The 25,756-nt window shown below is 50.9% G+C and overlaps 10 protein-coding genes across 10 annotated transcripts; 4 read left to right on the forward strand and 6 right to left on the reverse strand.

Moving 5' to 3' along the window:
• Positions 1-3,001: 3,001 nt before the first annotated feature.
• Positions 3,002-4,432, reverse strand: Z518_10356 (uncharacterized protein; the record flags this gene model as incomplete). The annotated part of the gene is made up of 1 exon (XM_013411899.1): positions 3,002-4,432. The coding sequence occupies one exon, from the start codon at positions 4,430-4,432 to the stop codon at positions 3,002-3,004; it is 1,431 nt and encodes a 476-aa protein (XP_013267353.1).
• A 26-nt stretch (positions 4,433-4,458) lies between these two features.
• Z518_10357 (uncharacterized protein) lies at positions 4,459-4,989 on the reverse strand (the record flags this gene model as incomplete). Its single annotated transcript, XM_013411900.1, has 1 exon — positions 4,459-4,989. The coding sequence occupies one exon, from the start codon at positions 4,987-4,989 to the stop codon at positions 4,459-4,461; it is 531 nt and encodes a 176-aa protein (XP_013267354.1).
• Positions 4,990-5,986: 997 nt separating this feature from the next.
• On the forward strand, positions 5,987-7,240 carry Z518_10358 (uncharacterized protein; the record flags this gene model as incomplete). Its single annotated transcript, XM_013411901.1, has 1 exon — positions 5,987-7,240. One exon carries the CDS (start codon positions 5,987-5,989, stop codon positions 7,238-7,240), a length of 1,254 nt encoding a protein of 417 aa, XP_013267355.1.
• Positions 7,241-7,517: 277 nt separating this feature from the next.
• Positions 7,518-8,006, reverse strand: Z518_10359 (uncharacterized protein; the record flags this gene model as incomplete). The annotated part of the gene is made up of 1 exon (XM_013411902.1): positions 7,518-8,006. One exon carries the CDS (start codon positions 8,004-8,006, stop codon positions 7,518-7,520), a length of 489 nt encoding a protein of 162 aa, XP_013267356.1.
• A 717-nt stretch (positions 8,007-8,723) lies between these two features.
• On the forward strand, positions 8,724-9,441 carry Z518_10360 (uncharacterized protein; the record flags this gene model as incomplete). The annotated part of the gene is made up of 2 exons (XM_013411903.1): positions 8,724-8,745; positions 8,795-9,441. 2 exons carry the CDS (start codon positions 8,724-8,726, stop codon positions 9,439-9,441), a joined length of 669 nt encoding a protein of 222 aa, XP_013267357.1.
• Positions 9,442-11,793: 2,352 nt separating this feature from the next.
• Z518_10361 (uncharacterized protein) lies at positions 11,794-12,726 on the reverse strand (the record flags this gene model as incomplete). Its single annotated transcript, XM_013411904.1, has 2 exons — positions 11,794-12,589; positions 12,683-12,726. 2 exons carry the CDS (start codon positions 12,724-12,726, stop codon positions 11,794-11,796), a joined length of 840 nt encoding a protein of 279 aa, XP_013267358.1.
• Positions 12,727-13,911: 1,185 nt separating this feature from the next.
• Z518_10362 (uncharacterized protein) lies at positions 13,912-15,558 on the forward strand (the record flags this gene model as incomplete). The annotated part of the gene is made up of 3 exons (XM_013411905.1): positions 13,912-14,623; positions 14,700-14,912; positions 14,981-15,558. 3 exons carry the CDS (start codon positions 13,912-13,914, stop codon positions 15,556-15,558), a joined length of 1,503 nt encoding a protein of 500 aa, XP_013267359.1.
• A 2,205-nt stretch (positions 15,559-17,763) lies between these two features.
• Z518_10363 (uncharacterized protein) lies at positions 17,764-18,799 on the reverse strand (the record flags this gene model as incomplete). Its single annotated transcript, XM_013411906.1, has 2 exons — positions 17,764-18,640; positions 18,696-18,799. 2 exons carry the CDS (start codon positions 18,797-18,799, stop codon positions 17,764-17,766), a joined length of 981 nt encoding a protein of 326 aa, XP_013267360.1.
• A 1,776-nt stretch (positions 18,800-20,575) lies between these two features.
• Z518_10364 (uncharacterized protein) lies at positions 20,576-21,484 on the reverse strand (the record flags this gene model as incomplete). Its single annotated transcript, XM_013411907.1, has 1 exon — positions 20,576-21,484. One exon carries the CDS (start codon positions 21,482-21,484, stop codon positions 20,576-20,578), a length of 909 nt encoding a protein of 302 aa, XP_013267361.1.
• Positions 21,485-22,259: 775 nt separating this feature from the next.
• On the forward strand, positions 22,260-25,753 carry Z518_10365 (uncharacterized protein; the record flags this gene model as incomplete). Its single annotated transcript, XM_013411908.1, has 4 exons — positions 22,260-22,323; positions 22,381-22,473; positions 22,528-24,069; positions 24,117-25,753. The coding sequence occupies 4 exons, from the start codon at positions 22,260-22,262 to the stop codon at positions 25,751-25,753; spliced, it is 3,336 nt and encodes a 1,111-aa protein (XP_013267362.1).
• Between the last annotated feature and the right edge of the window lie 3 nt (positions 25,754-25,756).

Here is a 25,756-nt window from a genome sequence, read left to right on the forward strand (position 1 = left end):
TCTTCGTAAAGGCGCAGAGGATAAAAGTGTTTGATTCTGCTACTTTTGTCGTTCGGTCTGCAACCCAAGGCCAGTCTTGCTGGAGTTTCCAGTCGGATTGGTATGCATTGCTGTCCCTTTAACTCGGATAGGAACTTGAAAGGACATCTCTACCCTCTGGCCAGCATGGACATGAACATTGCTATCGCTGGCTACCAAACACAGGATTTGTACTCACCCAAGGGGCATTCGAGACCAAACCTCCAGGCTTTCGTTTGGACGTTTGCTGTTGGTTAGCACAACCTCTGGCTGATTAACGGCATGCAATCCGGAAGAGACGTATATCCAGCAAAGAACCGAGCCAGTAGCAGGAGACAACGGGTGCTGGCCACAATGAAAATAACAGGCGGATAAGCCGGTATTTGAATTACCTTGGGCCAATTGCCAGGTTGGTTTGATAATGATGATGTCGTTTGACCAGGAGGTGCAGTGAACGGTGGCTTTAGATCACCTTTTCAAGTGTATACAGCTTCTTTTCCATCTTTCTCTGCATAGCTCGATCCTTGCTGGCAGAGAGCTGAAGTCGCTTCTGGAGCCACTGCATGGTTCTCTTCGCCTCTTGGTGGCTTTTACGGCCTCATTCCTTGGTCAGTTATGTCTCAACGACCTCCTGGCTGGTGGTACAGTCCATGTCTAAATTTGAATTGAGGCAGCTCAAACGTGGTCCTTTTTCAGAGCACAACTCTAATGTGGCAGTGACAGCCTTACGAACAGGCTGCTGCCAGTGTATCTGTGCAGAAGAGCTCCACAACAGTTTCGGAAGATAGGCCATGCTAATAAACATATCAAGGGGAATGCGATCGAAATGGGCCATTCTGATCTTCAGCTCGCCAGTACCTTCAGGGCAACCTTCAAACATTCGCAGGGTTCAGCGGCAGGCACATTTGATTTTCTGGGCAGGGAATCCTCTCGGTCACCTCTGAAGTTGGACGAATGGCGGCTAAGCCAGATCTACGCCACAATCAACCCATCCCATGACGGCGGTAGATCACCCCTGGAAAGCTTCTTAGCGATCCTTAATAGAATTGAGATCCTCGTATTTTCGCTCACCGTTGTTGGTACTAACCAGTCGCCAGTTTCACCCTTCAAAGAAATGTTTGACGGTCTTGAACAGGGCAAAGGATGCACCTCCTGCATCTCAGACTGCATTTCAGGGTCCCTCAATGCCATATTGAAAGTGACCAAGCTGTTGTCCATGCATCATTCCGGTTTTCAGACAGATCGTCATTTGCACCTATAGAAATCTCATCAGCTCTTCTAAGGACCAAAGGGGTGTTGCCGTGACCTTATATCAGAGAAAAGCTTCTCATAGACTGAAGATGGTGCGGAGTTCTCATGAGATCTAGTCGCCAATTCTCAAGCAATACAAAAGAAATCATTCTTCTTGAGTCGGAATTTCTCTGCCTCGCATCTCAAGCTAGTCGACCTGTTAATCGTGCTGAGTTTGTCCGTCGTTGAGCACAAGTCTCGAAAGTCATGAAATTTCTCAAGCCACGGAAACGTCGAGAGTCACCAACTCACGATGAACCAACTGTACTAAACGAGCCCGTATACATTGACAGTCTTCAGCCAAAAGGAGACCAAGGCCTCCCAATGCCTTATATCATGGACATGAACGGCCGTCTCCTCGACCTAGACAGCTTACTGAGAATGCGCCATGTCGTCCGAGAAGAACAACAAGGATCTGACTCGATCTTCTACGTGCCCGTCGCAGGAAGAACCTAACCCAGGCCAGACACGGCAAGAGACAATCAATGACATACTAGCTAAAATATGCCGGGTAGGCTTTCGAGGAGAAAACTTCATCTTACACATGCTTGTGCGCGATGAGGACATAGAAGCTTACAGACAATTGTGAAGGTACAGCGGAAACGAAATGGAGAGAAGACCTGGGAGACAGTCACAACGCGACGATTCGAAGCATATTGCGCCCTGGCCGAAAATATTCTGAGCTCGACAACACCGTGGACGCGAATCGGCTTCTCACCCTCCCTAGCGCGACGTTCGGTCGGGCTCAGGGCAGCGGAGAGAGCATAAATAGAGACACCTACCTTGCCGGCATCTGGCGTAGTATCCTCCTGCAATCTCTGCACTAGACGGCGCTCCCACACATACGCCAACACATAACTCGGCGCCCATTCGTGTACAGCGGCCCTTTATGGTCGTGGGTTTTACCCGAAGGACTAATCCGCCACATCGAGACAGATTTCTACAAGACGAAACTAGGCTCCAAGCTCGTCGCGAAGGTCGTTCGATGTCTCCTGCACGCCGAAGGAGGAAAGTGATGATCCGCGCGACCGCATGAAAGACGAGTACATCCGCCTTTCGGGTCTGATGCTCGATATACAGGTCAGTGAACTCGGGTTCAGGAATGGTGACATCCCGGCACAGGGGCTGCAAAGATAATGGCGACCTGGAGAAACTTGCCGGTTCGGAATGAGGATGGAGGAAGCGGGTAAGAGCCACTATGTATATGACACTTAACAAGGTGAGACTAGTGAACCATGTTATTGGATGTACCGTTGTGTCTGTGCGGCAAAGGACCCTGGCGGAGGTCCAGGTTGGTGATATGTTGAGGTGTCTGGTGTTCGGTACTGGTGCTGAGGGGAAAAAAAGAAACAGCCACAGCATCAGGCAGATGGCCAGAGTCAGATACCTCTTCATTCTTTCCAGCAAGACGCAGTCTACACGAGAGTCGGGATATTTCGACCAAAGAAAAGTGGGTAGTAGAAGTTCAATGTCAGTCACAGGAGTATCATGATCGTCTGATGGACTTGAATGGGAATCAGTGGCAGAATAGGAGACGACAAGTCTAATGTCGAGCGGAAAATAGCTTGAAGAATACCATAAACATTACCCTATGCTAGACCCTCAGCTTCAGCCAGAACCCTCACGACGGTCGAATTAAAATCTATTAACACAACGCAAGCAAAACTCACAGCTCCCAGCTCCTTGATCATTCCTATCTTGCCTTTTTTCCTTTTCCAGCCGTGCCTTTTCCCGTGTTTCTACCAACCTTATGTGTAGATGTTGAGGTCGATGCAGTAACACTCCTTGTTTGAATTGTGTATTCACCATCTGGTCTCTCGTTGACGTCAACCTGTACACCTTCATCGTAATCACTATCCTCCTCGTCATCGTCTTCTTCTTCTTCTTCTTCTTCTCCTTCTTCAGAATCAGGCGGTGCCAAGTATCTCATGACCTCAGGCTGCTCATCTGGTAGGAAGGTCTCATCTTGCGGACGACGATATTGAGCAACTTGATGCTGAAGGGCCGCTACTGGTCCAGATGCAACACGTCGTGGCGGAGAAGCAAATCTTGGGTCGGACGGGTCGAAACGTGGCGCTCTGCCTGTGCTCGTTTGATAGGGTAGTTGATCCAGAGGGACATTGACTAGACTCGACGTTGACCGTGCGCGTGGTTCCCAGTCAGGGTCGGATGGATCAGGGCGAGAGGTTCTAGCTGTGTTTGAGCCAGGCCTGGCAGAATATAGCACACCGGGATTTGACGAATAGCGATTGGTATAATATGGATGCTGATAAGGAGGGTATGGTTGCACCGGTTGCTGTCGCAGGGGCGGATTTGAATTGGCGCGCGAGCCTTGTCGCGATGACTCCGCCTGACGAGGGCCAGACACATAATACCCTTGAGGATATGGTAATCGGCGTCCGTAATCTGGATCTACTGGAGATGGTGGATAAGGAGTAACAGAATCGTCACGGCTTTCGCGAACAGGGTCGTTAGAAGCGGAGCTTCTTCCGCGACTTCGACCATTGACTTCTTTGCCTTTTGGTGAATTGCTCGCTGATTTGTTGTTCTCACTTCTGACCGGTTTCCTTCGGACCTCGACTGCCTTGCGTCTAACAGGAGCTTCTTTCTTGCTCTTAGGAGCGGCATTTGGTGCTTCTGAGGGACGTGGAGGGTTCTGGTTCCGCTCTAATCGTTTCAAAGCATCAATCTCAGCTCGAGTCAGCTTAACGTTAGGCTTACCCAGAGCCCGGGCACGTGCAATCCTCTCCAGAGCTCTCTCCACAAGCATTTCCTCTTTCTCCCTGAACGTAAGTTGCATTTGCACGTCTGGTCTTCGAATGAGGCCCGAAGGGGCATCGAAGTCGTCTTCATCGTCTGAAGGTGTAAAATCATCGTCATAAACATCAGCCGAACGCCGCTGGCGGACGCCACCGCCTCCCAAATTCATGCCAGTCAATCGAAGTTCATCGGAAACAAATCTTCTCCGACCATAAGCTTGATTTAGCTCAACACCTTGTGAGACATCATCGTCAGTGTCAAGCTCCTCCACACGATCATCATACTCCCACGACCGTTGCGACTCCCAGGGTCTCTCGTTCTTCCTCCCCGGTCGTCCCCCTGGTGGTCTTCCCCAAGGGGGCATATCGTATGGAGTTCGCGGCCGACCACCTAGACCGCCTCCTCGGAAAAAGCATTCTCAATCGGACGATCCATCAGCGCAGCATGGCCCAGAATGGTAACGCCGGTCGCTCCGACGAGCCATAAGAATGTTGCAATAGGTGAAGAAATGAAAGCGACGGGAACGGCGATACATGCTAGACCAGTGTAGAGCTGGGAAGTGGTGGCACGGAAAGTACCGATTTCGAGATCACCTCCTCCTAATTTGCCAATGGCCCACATGCCGCCAATGACAAGAATGATGTCGAAGAGAAGCCATAGGTTGTTGAGCAAGCTGTAAATGCTGAGCATGACGAAGACGACCGCATAGTTGCTGGAGAAGTAACTGAGATTGTAGTTGACTCTGCTCTGGACTTCTCCAAAGTTATTGGGCTTTGAGAGTCTCTTCAGATCCAAGAACTCGGAAATGGGTCGAATGTTTGCAAATCGCGACGCGATGGACTGCGATCGTACATTGTTGAAGCGATCGGACAGGTTGAGACGGGACGTCAAGATGTCAAGAGGAATGCTGATTCGTGCCATGGTATTTCCGGTAGAGGAAGTCGTTGCGACTCAAGGGTTGAAAAGGATTACTGCCACCAGAAGTCATTAGCAATCAATAGTCAAGTAGTTACACAGCCAACTGAGGTTGGGACGTTGTAGAACCTACTAGTTTGTGGATTGCTGAAACACGTACGCGATAAAACGAAAGCGATTTGATTATTGAAGTGAGCGTGAAGAGAATGTAAGATGAACAATGGGATATCGGGGCTGTTGTAGGGAAACCAAGGGGGATGAAATGGTTAGAATTGGTCAGGCACCAATAATTTGAGTGGCGTCCCCTCCCTGTGGCAGTGGAGGAGTACGTAGTAGGGAGATTCGGGATGGGATCTGCTAGGAAGTGGATGCGAAGGAATTTGGGACGAATTTTTGGTTTTGAGTTTGCCTGCGATCCGTCAGCTTAGCGGTCCAACCTTCACCAGTCGCGAGCCCCAGCTGATTTCCCGCTTCTCTCGTTCCAAGCACGAGGCACTGAGAACGAGGTAGAGCGTAGCCACATCTAGATCAGACCCCGGATACAGGGGGATTTTCGTTGTCGCCTGAGCTTTCTCGTACGTACCTCAATTCAACAGCGTGGTCCGGTCTCAAGAATCAGCACACCTCTCTTCGTGTCCCTGACCCGACTCCTGCAGGTTCAAGGTGCAGGGCCTGCCATTGATTCAATCCGGAATCTGGGATCACCTTCGACAGCCTGGAGGAGAACAAGAAGAAGAGAACAAAACAGCCCACCGCGGGGAGGACAGACGTTCCGATAAATACACTTTCAATTTTCTTCTGCGCTGGATTATGAGCTACTGCACGTCCCACTGCTGTCTCATTCACGAGCCTGTTAATTGGACCACGTTTTTTGGGCATCATCCACCGCGGTCTTCGAATTCTCGAATCCTCGATTCCCTTGCCTCACTCTCTACAGCTGACAAAATATAATTCGATTGTGTTGGCGACATTCGGTGCTTCTCGCGGGGGGAAGGAGGTGAAGATGAGGCCGCGAATCCTACACTTTCTCGTCCTTTGTGCTCTCTTCCTCTTGGTCGCCGCCTGGTCCAAAGAAGACTATGAAATATTCAAGTTGCGGGACGAAATTGAAGCTGCCGAGGGACCCGATGTGTCCTTTTACGATTTCCTAGGCGTCAAATCTTCCGCCACGGTGGAGGAAATCGGCAAAGCATTTCGGAAAAAGTCGCGTGCCCTACACCCAGACAAGGTCAAACATTCCTTTATAGCCTCACGTTCAACCCCTAAACCCAAGAAGTCTGGTGGAAAGAAGAAAGCTGGGGTTCATGTGTCGAAGGGCCCATCCGAGCGAGAAATTCAACGAGTTGTCAAGCAGGCAGGCGAAAGATACAGCCGATTGAGTGTGATAGCCAACATTTTGAAGGGACCACAAAGAGAACGATATGATTTCTTCTTACAACACGGTTTTCCAAAATGGAGGGGAACAGGATATTATTATTCGCGATTCAGACCAGGACTGGGTACAGTTTTGATTGGCCTATTTCTAGTCGGCGGCGGCGGAGCCCACTATTTCGCTCTGATCACTGGATACAAGCGACAGCGTGATTTCATGGAAAGATACGTCAAACATGCCAGAAAAAATGCTTGGGGTGATGAGTCTGGTATCAGAGGCATTCCCGGACTGGGTGGACCGATAGACGTCCCTCCTACGATCGAAGAACCGAATCCTATGGCAAACTTGAACCGACGCCAAAAGAGAGAGCTGGAACGGCAAAATAGAAAAGACAAGTCGGGGAAAAGCAAACCAGCAAAACCCGCTCCTGTACAAGCATCTTCCCCTACGGGTGACAAACGACGTGTGACTGCAGAAAATGGCAAGATTCTTATTGTCGACTCGATAGGGAACGTCTTCCTTGAAGAAGAGGATGAAGATGGAAATGTCCAAGAATTTCTTCTCGATCCGGATGAGATTCCCAAGCCCACGATTCGGGACACGGCGCTTGTCCGTCTCCCGCTATGGGTCTTTCACAAAGCCTTTGGCCGCTTTCTCAAAAACACTGAGCCGAGTTCCATTGATGACGACGCTGCTCAGGAAAGCGAGGAAGGGTCTGGAGCTATTCAGCCCACTGCCATTCCCGAAAAGGTGACGGTGCCGGACATGAGCTCGAGCCAGGACTCTGGATTTGAAATTGTCGATTCTACAGGCATAGAAAAAGAGATAGAGAAGGTGTCGGCTGCGGCAAGCGTCAAGAAGAGGAGTAAGAAAGGGAAAAAATGATGTGTACGAGATAGAACTGACGGCATTAGTCAGAAAGAGAAGCGGCCTGCATTACCAGACCTGTATGATTATGTCCCATCCAAAAATAGTCGAATAAAAGAATGGAACACACAGAGATATAATTTGAACCAACTTGCATTCCCGCATAAGCCGTGATTCGTCCGTCACTGAAAATATCATGCCCAACGTTGCACTGTCTTGTCGAAAATTGGACTATTTATTTTGTTTGGAAAGATGCTGGCGCCACAACACTTTTTCTTTTGACCCATTCATATCATCACAAAAACATTTTCGCAATCCCCATCAAAGATCCAAGACTCTCGCCGACACCACCTCCCATCCCAGGCAAGGCAGTACCACCAGCGAAGTCCCGAGCTCCGCCTCGTGCATAATATCTTTCACGCTGACGATTTCCGCCAATGAGATTCTCCAGGCTTCGAGGTAATCTGACTCCAAATTGTGCAAGGAGTTTGCTCAGTGCTCCACCTGTTATCAATGGCACGATGACCAGTAGGAAGACTTTGATTGGGTGTCGGCGCATGTATGAGTATACATCATGGAAGAATCGACGAATGCGGTTGATGAAGCCAGGTCGAGGACGAGCGCGGCCGTGGCCTCGTGAAGAGCCGCCGCTAAAGGAGAAGAATGAAGAGGCGCTCCGTGTATAGGCAGGGCGAGATGCGTAATAAGTTTTTCGATATGGGCTGCGGCTGCGGCTGCGGCTGCGGTCGCGGGAAGAGCGGATTCCGTCGTTCCAGAAGCCCATGCTGAGGATTGGATTATAGAGTGATTAGGTGAGAGATTCGGTTTGCTGATTCAATGATGATCGTACACACTGGCTGTTTGCACGATATTGCCAATCGTTGCGGACTCCCCAGGTGGAGGAATAAATTTATCCCAATGCTGTACAGTTCAGCAGCCGCAGCGCTCAACTTCGCAGCAACAGTTCTGACTAACTTTCAGATCGCATTGATGATCTGGAGATCAATGCAAGTATTGGAAGGAAATGGTTCGACCACAGACCGCAGACCGCACAATCAATTGGAGGTGGCTGGAGAAAGAAGAATCGCGGACTAGCAAAGTTGCGGGACCAGGCTGGGGAGTTGGTGCTCAATTGGTTGGCCCTCACAAACGCAGCTGAGTTTGACTGAGGCTCCAGCCCAAGCGCTCAGCTTCACCCGAGCCACTGTGGCTTGAACAATGTCCATCTTGCAACCATCCTCTCGACGTCATGGTTCGTCGCAGACAGACTACCATATATTCCTCGTTCAACCACCACTTCTGTTAGACACCAGCTAGTAGCCTGATGACGACAAGTATTATTTCTGACGCTCCCTTTTACACCTCTCCGAGCCATAGATCTTTACTCGGCGTCCCCTCAAACCAATCTCTTTCCTGACAAGATTCCCTCGTTTCAATCAACCCTCCGCTTTTGAGGGCCTTTTCAAGCCTGCAGCCTGACTACTCAGTGACATTTCGGGAGATGTCAGACCTACCAGACTACTGTGAGTATCCTCGCTTCAAGAAATGACCCGTCAATCTAACCTCAACCAGATGCAATACTCGAAGTCTCCACCACAGGCTCCCCCGAAGACATCAAGAAGGCATACAAAAGAGCGGCCCTAAAATGGCACCCAGATCGTGTTCCCGTCGACTCTCCAGAACGGTCAAAGCGAACAAACATGTTCCAGAGGGTTAATGACGCATACTACACCCTATGTGACCCGACGAGGCGCAAGGAATACGACGAAGCGCGTCGCTTCCACGGGACCACCGACTCCGGCACGTTCGACCACGATGAAGACGCAGATGAAGAGGTTCCCCGCCCTCCACCCTCGTGGGCCAACATGTTCGGCTTCGGCAGATCAACAACGGGGGGAGCACCAACCACGTTTGAAAACGAGCAATTCCGCACCGTGTTCGAGGAGATGATGAGCGGCGAGGACATGGCGGACGAAAACATGATGCCGACAAAGCGCTTCTGGAGCATTGTGGGTGGCATCTCTGGCGCTGCCATGGGCTTCATTGTCGGTGATGTCGTCGGCGCAGTGCCTGGCGCGATTGCTGGCGCCAAACTCGGCGCCATCAGAGACGCCAAAGGGAAGTCCGTCTATCAGGTCTTCCAGTCTTTGCCGCAAAATCAGAAGGCTCGGATTTTGAGTGAACTTGCTGCGAAGATCTTCAGTGGAGCTATCAGTTGAATTTCGACAAGGGTAATACGTAAGATTTTATTTGGCGGGAGACAGGAGAGGGATAAATCGAAAGATGAAAGCCAGGGTAGGGCGCGTTTAGCGCATGGTGTTCTTGGAATGCGGCAAGTTTTAATTTTGTGCAATGGATGTCCCGTATGAAAGGATTTGGTGCAAATGGTACTACCTAATACTCTCTCTGTGCCCAAGGAGAGCTCTCCTTGGTCAATGGGCAGTCGGATTATGTAAGTGGGCCCTCAAATGCTGCTGTCCTTCTTGTCCCTGAAGCGCTTCAGCAGGCACACCACTTGCCCATTATCCTCGTATTCATGATTTAATCGCTTACTGCACCGCCACACCCCCAGGCTTTAATATCTTCACCTCACCCAAATCCGAGATCGGCTTGACTTCGCACTCAACTACGTAATTGTAGTTGAAACTGATAGTCCGGTGCATAGGCGACGTATACCCGGAAGGAAATCGACGAGTTGTCGTAGTTTGGGATGTTTTTATCAGACTCAAAGTTGGCGTGAAAGCGGTTTGTACCGTGGCAGAAGAGGATTTCCATACCGTTGTCTGTTTTCCGTAATGGAGAGGTTTCTGAGAGTGTTCTTGAGAACATCGACTGTCCTGCTTCGTTATTGTAGTCATCACCCGGCGAGGAGCACCGGGCTGCAAAGAAGTCTCTGAATCTGTTTCTGATGCCATGCTTTATTCTCTAGAGGGATGCGTATATTCCTGATAATTGCTGGGAACGAACTGCGAGAGAAAAGCTCGACTCCTTCGACTTCCTCTGGTTGCGACTATATGCAGTTGTCGAACAAGGTCTCATTGAACGGCTGAATAGTAGCAAGTGCCCCTTTATTGGGAAAGGGGTTATCACCTCTATGCAGGATTTAGGGGTAGAAATAGGAGAAGAAAAGGGGTCAACCCAACGTGTATAAATACCAGCAACCTGGCAGGACCGGTTGTGAGGTAGACAGAGCATTCAATACATCCCAAGTTGTTCCCCAGTTCGACAGCAGTCGAGATGCCTAGATCTTCTGCTTCTGACGAAAGGGCAGCATTTTTGGGAAGACACGAAACGATGTCTTGAGGATAAGAGAGCCCATTCGGAGAAAGAGTCCAATTAACATGCGAACTGCTCCGGAACTCAGGCATCTGACAGCATCATCGCGAGCCGGCACGTGGAAGTTAGACCAGACGTCGGATAGGTGATGGTCGCTAGTGGCTCTCTGCCCCCGAAGTATCCCTGACGTGAGTTGGAGGGAGCCTGAAGGGGAAAGAGTACTTCCAGCAAAAGGATCCAGGTTGGTAATGCGGCATAGCAGAGCAGGATTCGCGATGGAGCACTGTCAGCCTCAGAGGTTGGGCAGCTCTGTGGATGGAATGAACCAGGCGACTGGTGTTGTTAAATAGGCTGTCTTCTTTGTGTTTGCCTGACCATCATGAGGAGGGAAAATGTCGAGTTGAGCTGGGTCCTTCAAATCAACCTCATCGTTTCTCAATTTCAAGTTGATGGCATGTGGTAGCGAATGGCTCCGGGGATGCCCAATTGGGGTATCGGACTCGGTTTGAGATTGCAGCACGTGGACTTTCGTTTCCTGTCCCTCCACATCGGATATTGACCCGGGCACTTGAGACTATTCGGTATGAGATGCACCGACTCCGTTCTCCATTCTCTTTTTGTGGAGATCCCCCAGGAAAGCGCACAAGTTTTGTTCCAGGTGTGGAGTTTCCAAGATGCCGGAAACATTGTCGGAGAATCACATCTCCTTTGATCTGGCCAAGGTACCCTTTTAGCACAAGAGGCTAGAGCTGGCGTTCCCGTATCTCTGCCTCCCGCCGACAGCCTTCATCACTCTCCCTCCGTCGGCTTTGATACCTCCATGACCATTGCATTGCAGACCATCCCATCCTTTGTTTCGAGAGCGTGAGGTCCGACTCAAGGCACCCCTATCCCAGGGAGCCTCGCTCAATCACCTGTGGACTTCGGGCCACCCAATCTCGAGGTCCGTCTCTGGGCCATTGCCACGCTTGTCGGCCCCTGACTCGCTGACCGGCTCGACCGCAGATTCCCAATATCCCTCGGCTCGCTCATCATCATTTGTTCCACCTTTGGCCAGGTCTGGGCCGTCAACTTCGGCATGTCTTGTGCTTTCAAGCAGTGATGTTATCGAGTAGGTCATGGAGTAGGCCACTCGTACCTACTCCTCATGTAAATGTATGGAGACTGAAAACAATTCCCTCGAGTCGCAGCATTGATATAACAGAGTCATTCTTGCAGAGATGCCTTGTCAGTCGTTTTTGAGATGACCGCCGATTTGCGGACGGAAACCAAGTTATTCTTTTGAAATTACGGAGCTAAGTGAGCATAATACCACCGTCGACTATCAGAGTCTGACCATTCACAAAGTTAGCATCGGGTCCTGCTAGAAATCCAGCAACAACCTTAGCCACATCTTCAGGAGTACCCAGTCTACCCATCAAGGAACGCTCTGCTCCTTCACGGCTTGCCTCTCCTTGGGGCTTTCCGTCAACCTCACACAGACCTTCATCAATCTTATCCCACATATCTGTTGCAATGACCCCTGGAGCGTATGCGTTGACGGCGATGTGGTACTTTGCCATCTCCATCGCAAATCCTTGCGTGAATCCGCGGACTGCCCATTTTGCCGTGCTATAATGGCTCGAAAGAGGAAAAGGTTTGAACGCAACTATGGACGAAGCGCCGATGATTCGGTATTTCCAAGGTGACGTTTCAGGAGCCCCATCAGTTTCTCCATTCACGGCTCTTTTCGACTGGGATATCATCTGTTTTGCTGCAAGTGTATAACAATTAAACAGCCCAAGGAAATTGACGTCGAAGACAAATTTGATATCGTCAGGTGTCAAGTCAAGAACGTCCTTGATCTGACAGACACCAGCATTAGCGACCATTAACGTCAACTCGCAGTCGAGCTCCTTCACAGTCCGGTCGATCATGCTTTGAACCTGGTCCTGTTGAGTCACGTTGGCGATGACCGCGATGACCGCTTCATTCCCATGTTGCTGTCGAAGTTCTAACACGAGAGCATGGGCTCTAGCGGCATTGCATTCAATGTCGTTGACACAGACTTTGTAGCCGGCCACCGCAAGACGCCGGACGATAGCCTTGCCTCTGCTCCGATGATTAGTCCCGTACATATCATACATGAAAGCTCACCGTATCGTCTAAGAGTAAAATGTTGGACGATCTCACGGAGGTACTCACATTCCTTGGGCCGACCCTGTCACGATTGCAGCACCCTTGGTCATCATTGCACGTGGGTGTGAGTTTGTCGTCGCAGTCTCTCGAGCGAATTCACATTGATTCGTATTACTTTCCAGTCTCGTGTTCTGCTGATGCGTCCCATGACCTGTTTGTAGCAGAGCTCATCTTGAATTATTTATCCCATGTTCTAGAGACCTATCTCAAAAACCTCGTCATTGCTTGAATAATACCAATACACATGGTGCTTTACCCCAGATGTTGTTCTCCGGGTTGTGGAGGTACCCCGGCACATTGGAGAAGCCATCATTCACCGCGACGGCAGCCCGTCCGTTAAAACACCAGGATATCCGTTTGAGAGCCGGAACTGCTTGGGAGCGGATCATGTCAACGGCCGAACCTATGATTAGGCAACTGAATGCTTACTTGCCTATGACAGTTAGGATATCTACCCAATGGGATGAGCAAGTTAAAGTAATACCGTTTCTGTAACGAGGTGTCAAAATAATACTGTCTGACGCCATTTGAACCTCTGGACCGCAATCGCCGCGATTTCCGTCTAAAATCCGTGTCAAAAGTTTGATTTGCACGTCAGTGTAAGCCACGCACACCGTGCTCGGTGGTACGAACCACCAAGAGATCTTTCGCACAATCAAGGTACGAAGATAATCGTCTTCAGGATCCCGAATAAGGCTCAGCCACCGAGGCCAAGATCACTTAAAGACGGGGGCTACTACACGGCGATAGCAAGGACGGAATGTGCTGTCAGTGCACGGAGTACTCATTATGGCGATTACAACACTTAATCCGGATGTGTTGTTACTCGGAAAATTCCGACGTCCTTGTGCAGAATTATCCGTTTTGAGAAAGGGAAGGTCGACTCTGGTAGGTTGGACACCACCCTGTTCTCCTAATGCACACCTATGAATGGAAGTGTTTATATCTCATGCTACACCCCGCTGACCTACTTGGCATACCCACCCTTGTGACGTTACGGAGATAAAGCAGCAACGACGTGGCGCCTATTTAGCCTCAGGCAGGAAGGGCTGCTCCCGCTGCTTCAGGCGGAACTTATTAATAGAGACCCGGAACATGGGTTTCGCCGCGGCACAGGATACTATCCTCTGTGACGAGACCTGTGTTCAAATAAAACCCCTACGAGAGAAGAGAAACGGAGCAAGTGATCATTCCAACACGGTGAACAAAGGCCTGTAGAATCTGTTGAAATCACCATGGCGGCAACAAGTTCTATCCTCCTCAAGGGAGGCACGGTCCTCCAACATCAAGCCGACGACAAAGTTGCTGCCCTGAAAGACACCGACATCCTCATCCAGGGCAACAAAATCGCCTCCATCGGCGCCTCGCTGGCGACCCCGCCGAACGCCCAAATCATCGACTGCACCGGCAAACTCGTCTCACCGGGCATGATCGACACGCACAACCACCTCTGGCTCACTCAACTGAAAGCCCGACACGCCGAGCAGACCCTGTTCGAGTACATGTACACCGGCAATCTGCAGTCGTTCAACTTTGACGCCGACGACATTTTCTGGGGCCAGCTGGGGGGGTGTCTCGAGGCCATCGACGCCGGCACCACGACGGTGGTCGACCACGCGCATTTGACGTACTCAACGGAGCATGTGAACAAGGCGCTCGGCGCGACCATCGCGTCCGGGCTGCGGTGTTTCTTCTGCTACGTGCCCATCATGCGCTTGAAACAGTGGGAACCTTTGACTCCTGATATGGACTTCCTTCCGGGGTGGCTGTTGAGTCAGCTTGAGAGGTTGGCGAAGACACAGCCATTCGGGAAGGGCAGAGTGATGCTCGGGTTCGGGTATGATCTGTGGGCGTTGCCCAAGGACAAGGTCGTGGAGTTGTGGGGGAAGGTCAGAGATTGGGGTGTCAAGTTACTGACGACGCATTATTGCAGGAATCGCATCTTTGGTGAGTGTGATCTCTCTATATGTCTCTGGTGAGATGCCCGGCAAGGAACTGGGAGATGGCTGACAGAACGACGTAGGCTTACGTTCAGTACCCGGTTTACTCAAGGAATATGGCCTTCTCAAGCCTGATGTAATAGTTGCGCACGCGACACAGGCTTCTTTAGACGATGGGAAAATGATGACGGAAGCCGGCGTCTATGTCGCCGTAACACCGGAGTCAGAAGGTCAAATGGCTCTAGGACGGCCCTTGACGTTCCGGGATGATGTACAGACTTCCTTGGGTGTTGATTGTAAGCCCTCGTTCCGCCCTTTTCTTACACATGAAGATAGAGGAGAGCTAATATTCCCCCAAAAAAAGGTCACTTCATCGGCCCCTCCGACCTCCCTTCACAGATGCGTCTGGCCCTTCAACTCGAGCGCCAAACGCACAACCAAGCCATCCTCGACGCCGACAAATACCCTCTCACCAACGTCAGCAGCTCTACCTTTGTTTACAATCTCGGCACCATCGTCGGCGCCCGCGCAGTCAAGATGGAAGACCAAATCGGCAGTACTGCAGTTGGCAAATTGGCGGACCTGGTCATCTACGACGCGACGAGTCCGACCATGGTGTGTGCGGCACAGGCGGATCCTGTCACGGCGATTGTGAGGCATTCGACCATTCGGGATGTCGAGACTGTGATTGTCGACGGCGTGGTGAGGAAGCTAGGTGGAAAATTAGTGCCCATCAGTATGAGGATGGAGACTGGTGAGGGTGACTTTGCTCCGCCGGCGGGCGTTTCTTCGTCGGAGCCCGTTGACTGGGCGTATGTTGCGAAAGCCATCATGGAAAGCAGAGAGAAAGTCGTGGCAAAGATCGATGCGTTGAATATGGAGGCTGGTGCCCAGGGTGTGATGAAAGCGTTTGCCATTGATGAAAATAAATTGGTCAGATAGAATGGTAGCATAACCCAACATTTTCTCTTGAGAACTTTTGCACGAGTTATGTTTATCCAGCTACTGAAACCCATCAAATTCATTCCGAGGCCCCTAGGATTATTGGTGCCTGGAGCGCCTGCGGATCTTACAATATTCCAAGTAAATGGTCTTGGAGACTACCTTGCCTTCTCCGGATCTGTTGTTTGGCGTACCAATTGTTCTGCATCTATCTGCGTCCCGAATATCCTCGGTGGCTGATCGCAAAGGGAAAGACGGACAAAGCTCAGGCAATTTTCACAAAGTGTAAGCTCAACCCTCCTACCAGAGGATATGGCCGTCCAGGTCTAACAGCATTCAGATCACGCAGCAGGCAACCCAGATGATGAGCTTGTTGCGTAAGAGATGAACGAATCCATGAGCCCATCAACTAGGAAATGACAATGAAAACGGTCTTGAAGGAGGTTCTTAATGTATCTTTGTCATTCCCGCTGAAGACGAACGCTGAGCCGCTTTCTAGGTCGAGTCACATGTATCATTTTCTTTCGTCCGCGGCCGGCTGGCGTAGGCAAAGAGACAAGATCATTTGAGGATCCTCCAGCTTGAAAGATGTTTACTTGTGCAGGCCGGAACTCGGAAGGCTTTACACGACTTTCATATAAGTCTCCGGCCAGACGGCCTCCTGACAATGCGCCATCTGGCCCATACTAATGTTGTCTTACTCGGATTCTCGCTCGTCTTCACCTTGATGGTTCACGACCATATCATGTACCATGGCAATTTGACGGTTGCCAAGCGGTATTTGCCGATGCTCGACGCTATACTCAACTATTTCGACCTCCAACTCGACCCAGCTGGGCTGATCAGTCAGTTCGATTGTAACTACTGGTCGATGCCTTGTCACCCGAATATTCTGCCAAGGTTGCGGTTTATGCGGGTCGGGAGCGAATAGTAGGAACGACAAGCCCCGGCCCTTGGAATCGTCAACAAGCACTGTTGTGATGGACGGTGGTATTATGATGGCCCGATTAGCGACAAGTCAACCATTCCGGAAGGTTGGGTCAGCCAGCATCGTCAGATATATGCTATCCTCGCCAGAGCCATCCAAAGGGGACCCTAAGTGTCCGACCTGCTTCAGCGGACACTACAGGATAAATCGCTACAGCAGATGTCGTTGTTTCAAGCTTTTTACTTGTTCAAAACCTTCCAATAGAGTGGGAACTACCATCTCACTGTGACACAGTAGCGACTTTGGAAGGAGATGGTTGGACAAAATCTTGATACCTGGGCCAAAGCGTTGAACGATACCCAGGAACGATTGCCACGCCTGGTCCACGGGTAAGTCCTGTCTGTTCCTCTCGTCCTTCCTTTCTCTGCAGGGCGTCTGTGCAAGAATACCGGTGGAAGGGAAAAAACATGACAGTTTGCAAAAGCCTCACCAGGGCTTGTATAGGGCCAGGAAACTCGGCATGGGGAGATGTGAGCTCTGGGACTATCCCATCGAGACCCGGCACCATATTATGCCGGTTAGTCAACCAGCCCTCTTCGAGATACTGTAGGGGTGAAGTCTGCAGTTACGGCGCACGAGGCTGAGGCTAAGGCCGGGTGAAACCGGGAAGAGTGATCCGGGGCGAAAATGACGACCTAACATTTCCTCAGACCCTAATGAGTATATGCCTTTTTGATGCCATGAACCGGGTCGGTGGAACAAGACCAGGCGTCGAACTGCCATTAAGGGACTTCAAGAATATTAGGTAGTCCGCCTTGCATTTGACGGTCTTCGACCAATGACGCGTGATTCGAAGTTACAATATTCCACGGAAGCACTACTAGCAACGAAAGGCCTACTAGAGCACATGAAGACGTTCCCTTAAGCTGTAAAATTGCACAGATGGTATATTTGAAGAGTCATAGAATGATGTAACTTGGTAATGTCATACATATCATGCGGCCATACCGTGGTGCGTGATGTCCAGCCTCGAGCGCAGACATAGTCTTCCCCCCCCCACACTATTCTCGATTCCCAATCCCATATTCGCATTTGAAGTCTCAATATATGTGTTCGAAAAGCCACCCGTGTCCCGAGTCGGGCCAACGCCAAAATGTTGTATGCATTTAGAAAAGTATTTTTACATCCGAAGCTCCGCGGACGATGATCATTTCGTCGTTCACATTTCGTTACTTTAGGGTAAAATTAATAAATCAAGCGTGGAAGAGATTGCTCATTTAAATCCTAAATCGTCCAATGCCCCACTTCTTCTGGCGGCCCAAATCGTTGTGCTGGGCGGGGTGTCTGGCTCCTGCGCCATTGGTCATGGCCGTGCCTCGATATCCACTAGCCTCAAGATCGTCTGATGGGGTCATATTCCGAGTGGTGATCGCGGTGCTCGCCATAAGCGGTGGTTGTTGTGATCCATATACAGCGTTCCGATCCTTTTCGAGGCGGGCCTGTTCGATGCCTTGAGGTAGGTGATGTGGCGTCCTGGCGCTAGGAAGGAGATCGAGGAGGAAAGATAGGATATAGCCGGTGAAGACGAGAGCGATGATCCATTCGAAGACCGCGGCGACATTTTGATGATCATTCCAAGACGTTGCGGCGAAGACGACGGCTAAAGCGACTTCGATGAGGATGAAACTCAGTTTGACCCAGAAGGAAATACGGAGGATTGGGTGGTTGCGGTAGTGAGCTCCCAGTCTCTGATATTCAGCGCACAGAAAAACGGCAGACAGAACAAATCCTGCTATGAAAAGGAGGAGACATCCGTCATGGACCTTTTCATGGCGGTAGGTGTCGAAAATACTGAGGAGGATCAAGCCGGCAGAGCCCGCAATGGCAAAGAAGATGGCCAGAGCGGAGAGAACTTCCTGGGCCATGGAGGTATTGGGTGCAAGTCGACCAGTGTGGCGTAAGTAACGTTCGGCTATGAAGCCCAAGTCAAGGAAGACAGTGGTGATGACACTGCCGGTGATGAAGAGAGGCTTGAGGCCGAAAGCGGCGGTGTCACTGATGTAGGCAATTGTTTGTCCTTTGTCCATGGATGGCAAGTGAGGATGGCCATCAGCTTCCCAAACACAGAACAAAGCAAGGAGCATGCCGAGCCACCTGGAGAATGCCAGTTGGACTGAATCCCTCGGATGAACGAAAACGGCAAACTTACATGCATGCTGAGATCAACGGAAAGAACCAGCTACCTAAAAACCATGTCTTGGAAGGCCGTCTTTCGACTGATGAGATTGTGCGAAGTAAAGGATGGCCCGCCATGGCGGACGCACTGGAGATGGCACTTAGAGGCCTAGAGTAGGTGAGGGAGGAATAGACTCCTGTACGGAAGTATACGGGGGGAACATGCAGAAATCAGAAGTTAAAAGCACTCGAGAGCGGAAGGGAAGGGGAGGAGATACTATGATGTTGGTAAATGTCAGTCACGGGATTGGGTTCGTCACCCGGCAGAGTGAGTTTTCATTTGCAAGCAGCTGGCGTGGCAAACTGCCACAGTACACGCGTAGCCGCGACGGAAGAAAATATCAGGTCCGGAAGATGCCAGGCTCCGATATTGGCACTGGCATTGACATCAACCCGATCTTTGAGGGTCAGAAACAAAGCCTCAACTCGCAAGCCGAGAAGAAAATCCGACGTCATGGGGTTGCGAGGTTTGGACAAGGAATCGAATAGTACATACAGAGTTTGGCGCCGGCAGCAAGCTGTTGGGTTTGATGAGGTTGTTTTGCCCAATCAGGGCCGCCCATCGGAGTTTCCGGATCAACCGGAGCGCCAAGAATGACAACATGCCCGTCGCCATTCTTCCGCCCAAGGCACTGCTACCTGGCATCACACCTTTTTTGCCTCATTTTACTCAGCAAGCAATACTGGCATGGGCTTCCATTCTCTGAAAATCCAAGAGTCCAATCAAACACGAGTCCTTGCCGACCGTCATTGATTTACCGAACCTCAATTCCCTGCATTACCGCCGATCCTCTTCTTAACTCCTTCTGACCTGCACATAGATTCGTAACAAACCATCCTACGCTTAGTAACCCATCCGTCACGCCTACATTTTCTGAATAAGGTCAAGGCCTAGCAGGTATCACTACTCCTTTGAGAAGGTTAAAAGATTTCTTGTACTCCTTGGCAGCAACGGCCTTTTCTGCCTCTTATTGACCGCTTAAGACACAACACTGCCCTGAGTTACAGTGCAGCTGCAGCCCATGGCCGCGCCGCTATTCGCGTCAGAGATACTGTACATTCCCCGATATGCCACAAACTCAATACACTTGGCAGTCAACATCCTATCATGACTCCTCTGCTCCTTGCTGACAAAGATTAAAGGACTGCACCCATTGACAGGATGAGCAATGGCCCGAATCCGGGGTGAGGTGGCTTGTCCGGTATCGCTGGTCGTGCCGGACAGCTCCTTAGAAGCCTGCTCCGTATTTCCTCTTTCGAAAGAACTGTGATGAGGCGATTCGCTAATCGATTCATTGTCCAGCTAAATTGCCGCGAATTCTGGTAAGCGCCTTTCTCCTGCCACGAATTTATCCGAGCTTGACAGTTTCAGTAAGTCAAACCCACTTGAGGAGTCCTGTAGATTTTGACCCACAGTGATAGCCGCATTCAAGGTGGAATCGTCAGCATTCGTTGCCGCGAAAGCGTTTTCCGTGCTCGTCGAAAATCTGATCACGTGGAATTCAATATATCTCGCGCAAAAGCTCAACGTCGCCAAATCTCAAAGCTATCCGGAATGGCTCTCTAGTTAGGGCGTTTGACTTAAATTCGGGGACCGAGTGTGACTCGGAAATAATCAAGACAAAAAATTTTCTGGCTATACTTGGAGCGTTATCGGTGGCAGGGGTGTTGGCCATCTTTCACCGTAAGTACGGGCCGAACACCTTGGATTCAGATCACCCTCGTTCTGAATGGGGAGGTTGATTTATATACGGAAGACATCCCAAACCATCGTTGGCAACAAGCAAACATGAAGCGGTAGAAGCCTCCATTGATTGATTGTTTTCGTGATCGGCGATGCTCCGCTGATTGCGGTCACTGATCGCTGCGGAGAATAGACCGCACACGTTCACACTGATTGCCATCGACACCGATCGCATCCATATAACTGTTCACACCGCCATATCTGGAGTCAAGATGTTGAAACATTTTCTCGCAAAAGTCGACCGGGCATCCCGCAAATGACTCATCCAGGCCAATACTGGCTATCTCTTCCATTCTGGCTGCTTTCTCTGCCTCTAGTTCGGGCTCGGATTTGACATAATCCCGACTTATGGCATCAATGTCAATATTGCACAGCAGAAGGACCAAGAGGACGACCATGCCGGTGCGATCTTTGCCTTGGGTGCAATTGACCATTATCGGCCAAGCTGTCGGGTCGGCAAGAATGTCAAAGACTTCCTTGATCTCAGGACCGCTATGATCGAGCGTGTCTATTCCAAGACCAGTGAGTCCTCGCGGCAACATCAGCTCCTTTCCTAGCACAGATATACCCTCTGTTCGATATCCTAGAGCCATGAGAAAGACAAGTTTAGCGAGGCTGGTATATTTCAACTGCCAAATCAGATGGCGCTCAAACCCTTGGCCATTGAGATTAACGTTTGCGTAACGAATGCCGGGGATTTGAACGGGTCCAGTGATGGCGTCGTTGGACGAAGGGACCGCAGCAGATTGGGCAGTAAGAATTGCATCAGATCTTTTTTGGGCTGCATTGATATGTTCCGTCCTGGAGCGAAGATCAATGATGGTTTTGATTCTGTATCTGTTCACGAGCTGGTCACGGTCGGCAAGACTGGCTTCATCTGGTCGGGCACTCCTGAACAGGAGCCCCATTTTGAGGACGGGTGCTTCCACAAGGGAATTGATGTGCGCTCCCACATCGCGGAAGTTGAGAAGATTGTCAAAATTATAGTTATCAGGAGATTTTGTGTCTACATTTGCCATAGTGGACCATAGACAGGTGGTGACAAATTCATTAGCCAACTACCGCACCGTTCGAATTGTCCAAAAGTTTGTGATAAGGTGTCAGCCACCCCCTGCTCTTCGATCCTTGGTCTTTGCGCCCCCATGCAACTGTGGGGTGACGCGAGCATTCCTTGCTTGCTCCCTGCGGTTCGCTCTCTGGGTATTGTACCTTTCCAGATGGGAAGGCGTTCGAGAGATAACGGGTAGCGGTTAAGCGAGCATCGGTTCTAGAAGAGGATATAGGATCAGCATTGCGGCATGCTGCTACTCTGGTCTTCGGTTTCTGCGCCTTTACGTCCCGCCAGATCTTCACACCATCTCGATTCTTGGTCTGTGTTTTGGATCAGATCCGGGGCTTCTGGAGCCAGAAGCAACAAGCCACCTGACACGAAACCAGCGGTGGTCATCATGGTGGCCGTGTTCCCTAGCATGACGTAGTGGCTTGGATGACATACACAAGTGCGCTCTCTTGGTCATTATGGGCGGCACTGATCAGTCGACCACTGGGAGATGGTTGCAGCACTCTCTGCTCTCTTTTTGCTTTCTTACTGAGTGATGAGAGCTTTTTCTGTATTGTTTGCGACCGCAGACCGTCCACGACACTTTCATCTCTCCTCAATGTCGTGGTAGAGTTGATTGTTTTGCGCAGCCATTTGTATTGTATTTTGGCTCTGGTTGCTATACCTAGGTAGAGCCTATAGCCTTGCCACTATAGGCCTCTCCCTCTCTGCGTTCCTCTCCAGTGGCCAAGATCATGTCGGCCATCACTGCCAATCCGCACAGTAGCTACACCCCCTCCGACAGGCTTGAAGATCAAGGTCAGTCACTGTATTCTGTACAGCAATGGTCACACAACAGATATTGACACCTTCCAGCGGCTTCGGCGGCTTTATACGTTGTTCGAGACACCCCCTCCAAGCAGAGTACATCTTCAATTCTCGACGAGGACGGTCGGCTGTCCTCCGCAAGTAGGTCACACCCCGCCCTCCCACATTGCACCATCATGTTCACAGCTCTCTCAGGTGCCGCTCTCTCCCTGAAATACGCTCGAGCTCGGGACCTGCCGTCGTTTCCGTCCGCTGGAGGAGTGAAGTTGGCCTCCGCCGGTGCCGCCGCAAGCCTCGCCGCAGAATCGAACAAGAAGCCATTCGAACATTGGAAACCGGGCGCAATCCCAGCCGCCAGCCACGCTGCAAACAAAGCAAAAGATTATGAGATGGATCCTATGTGGAAGCCAGAGCTCAGCCAGGTTGGTTCACAGGCTGCTGCCGCCGCACACAAAGATGCGGCCCCGGTCGAGATCTGGAAGGCGCCGGATACGGAACATGGTGCATCTGCGGCCTGGTCGGCCCTCCAGAATCAGAAATCTCCTCCGGCGATAGCCGAAAGACATGTTTCAACCGATGGACGACAGAAAGCTCTTTTGGCAGCCACGGCGTCCTTATCTGCAGGAAGACGACGAGCGGAGTCCGCTCCCATACGACCGTCACCACAAACACATCCCGGCACCGGTATCGGTGGTTCTGCCTGGGCATTAAAGGCAGCAGAATCGTCCCACCGAGGACATATTTCTAGCTCACCCTCAAGAGCACCGACCGACGGATCTAATCTGTCAGGCGCGGACGTAGCTAAAGTGCAAAACATGGCCAGAAACAATGTTTCTAGGCAAATGTATTCTTCGAATCCACCAGTTTCGATTGAGGTGGAAGAGAAGAAGAGGCAAGAGATGTTACGGGCTTCGGCCGTGGCCATGGCGCGGAAAATGTTTGTAATTCAACAGGAACAGTTTGATGAAGCCAAGGGAATTCGTCGTTCGGAAAGCCACTATGCCGCATACACTGCCCGAAGGCGTGCTCAATCGGATGTGATGAACAAGACAGCCTCAAAGGAAGAAGTTCCTCCACGATATGAAAATCTGGAAGAGACCGCTCGACGATTGGCGCAAGACCGACTAGCGAAGTTACAGGACGAGCATGCCGAATATCGCCAATATTACGGACAACAAACTCCTCCACAACGATCACGACTTACATTAAGGCGCGGTCGTCGAACATTGAGTCTCCAAGACCACGATGAATCAGATGAGGAACAATCCCGAAAGATCCGAACACAAATGTCATTCTTCCAGAGCAAATTGGCAGAGGTTGACAGCAAGAAGCGACAAGCGGATAGAGACGCTCTTCTGGCCATCGCTCATAAGAATGTCACGGCTCGTATGAATGCAATGGACGAAAAGGTCTTCTCAGAAACCGGAAAGACCAGCCCACAACAACGAGAACTTTGGGAACGTCAGGCCCGAGAACGGGCCCAACGTGAAAGTGACGACAGGTTGATCAATGCAGGAAAGGTCCACGTAGGAGGTGGAAAATATCTGGAACAATCCGAAGTCGACGCGATTGCAAAGGCTCGATTGCAGCCGACATTGGATGAAATTACAGAAAAAGCTGAACAACAACGCGCAAGAGACGAGGAACTGAAGTTGGAACTGGAAAGACAGAAGGCCGAAGCCGAAGCCGAAAAACAACGGCAAGCCGAGATCAAAGCCGAACAAAAGGCTGCCGCTGGTAAGTCCACCACTGGAACCGCGAATTTAGGGACTGATCGAAATCAGATCGTGAAAGGGCTGAAGTCAAGGCACAAAGGGCCGAAGAAAAGCGAGCTCTACAAGATCAGAAACATGAAGAAAGACGACTTCGGACTGAACAAAGAGCCACCGAGAAAAGGGCACGCGATGAAGCAAACGCAGCAGAAAAAGAACGTCAGCGAGTGGAGAGAGAGGAGAAGAGACCGTCTGGAGCAGGAAAATCTCGTTTGCTCCCCAGTTTCTTATCCAGGGGAGCAATTGGGGCTGGAGCGGCTACGGCTGCAGTCGTTGAAGGTACGGCCGACGCAGCGGGAGGAGGGGCCAGAGCTGTTGCGGGAGCAGCTCCAGCGCCTGGAACCACCATGGCTGCGCAAGCCGATGAACCAGCTGGCGAAACTGCACATGATCGAGTTACCTCCGATCCTCCAGAGGCTGCCCATGCTCTGGCTGCAGATGAAGAAGACGAAGCTGCAGGACCAAAGGAAGAGTCGAGACCAAGTCCACCTACAGCAGAGAGAGATGTGGGACCTGAAGACAATGTCGCTGCATCTCCGTATTCGAGTATCGCCCAACCACAAGAAGCAGCATCCCCCACATCTCCAGTGTCGCCTTCAAAGAGAGATTCCAAAATGAAGGCTTGGTTTAAGAAATTCAGGACGGGAAGCAAGGCTGAGAATGACCTGGGCGAGAAACCTACAGTGGCAGAAACCGAACCAGAAACTACTGCTGCTCCAGCTACGACCAAACCCATTGAGCCTGTCGAGGAGGATAGGCCTACATCCGATTCCATACGGGATGTTGCCCTGGCCGGTCGAAGTGATAATGAAACCGATGATATGTACGGTACATCACCCAAACCAGCCGGACGAGTTTCTCCCGTCCACGATGAGCCCCCATCAACAGATCCCGTACCAAGTTCAGTAGCTGTTGAACCTGATCACAGACCTAGGTCGATCAGTTCTCTGTCTGATTCTACGGATCTAAGTGAAGAGCGATATGTGATTGCCGCAGATGTGGCATCGTCAAAATACTCGGCAGAACATGGGTCAAAACGAGATTCAGGAGTCGATCAGGCAGCAGCACTTTCTGATACCGATTCTGAACCCCGAGGAAGGAAAGGATTTCGTGAAAGGTTCTTGAAGAAAGTCATCCCGGGGAGAGACAAAGACAAACATAAATCTGTAGCCGAACCGGCTTCAACCCCAGCTGCGGCACCCATTGCAAAGGAACCATCTCAAGCTATACCAGCAAAACCGATCGAGACCGAACCGGCAACAACAACGGAAACATCAAGGAACGAACCCGCGTCAAACCGCGGTCTTGAGGCCCGTTCCGACGCTGAAACCAAGCCCACGAGGGAGAGAGTTCAGGAACCGTCCACCACATCAACAGAAGCAGGAAACACAACAGCCACAGGAGCAACAACACCAGCGTTGACACACGCCCAAACGAATGACGAGGAATTCGAGGAGGCCCGTGACACCTTCGATGAAGAACGACTTGGTCGTCCACACCAACTAGGGGACGTCTCTGGTGCGAAGATGGAGACATCACGCTTGGTGGAAGTGGGAAGCCCCATAACTAAACGGGGCAGCAGCCCTGTGGGTAGTCGGAATAGTACCGGTGCAGGAAGGGAGGGCAGCCGATTCACTGAAGAATTGTAAGCA

The sequence above is a fragment of the Rhinocladiella mackenziei genome, assembly GCF_000835555.1.
Source record: "Rhinocladiella mackenziei CBS 650.93 unplaced genomic scaffold supercont1.9, whole genome shotgun sequence".
Taxonomy (NCBI): Eukaryota; Fungi; Ascomycota; class Eurotiomycetes; order Chaetothyriales; family Herpotrichiellaceae; genus Rhinocladiella; species Rhinocladiella mackenziei.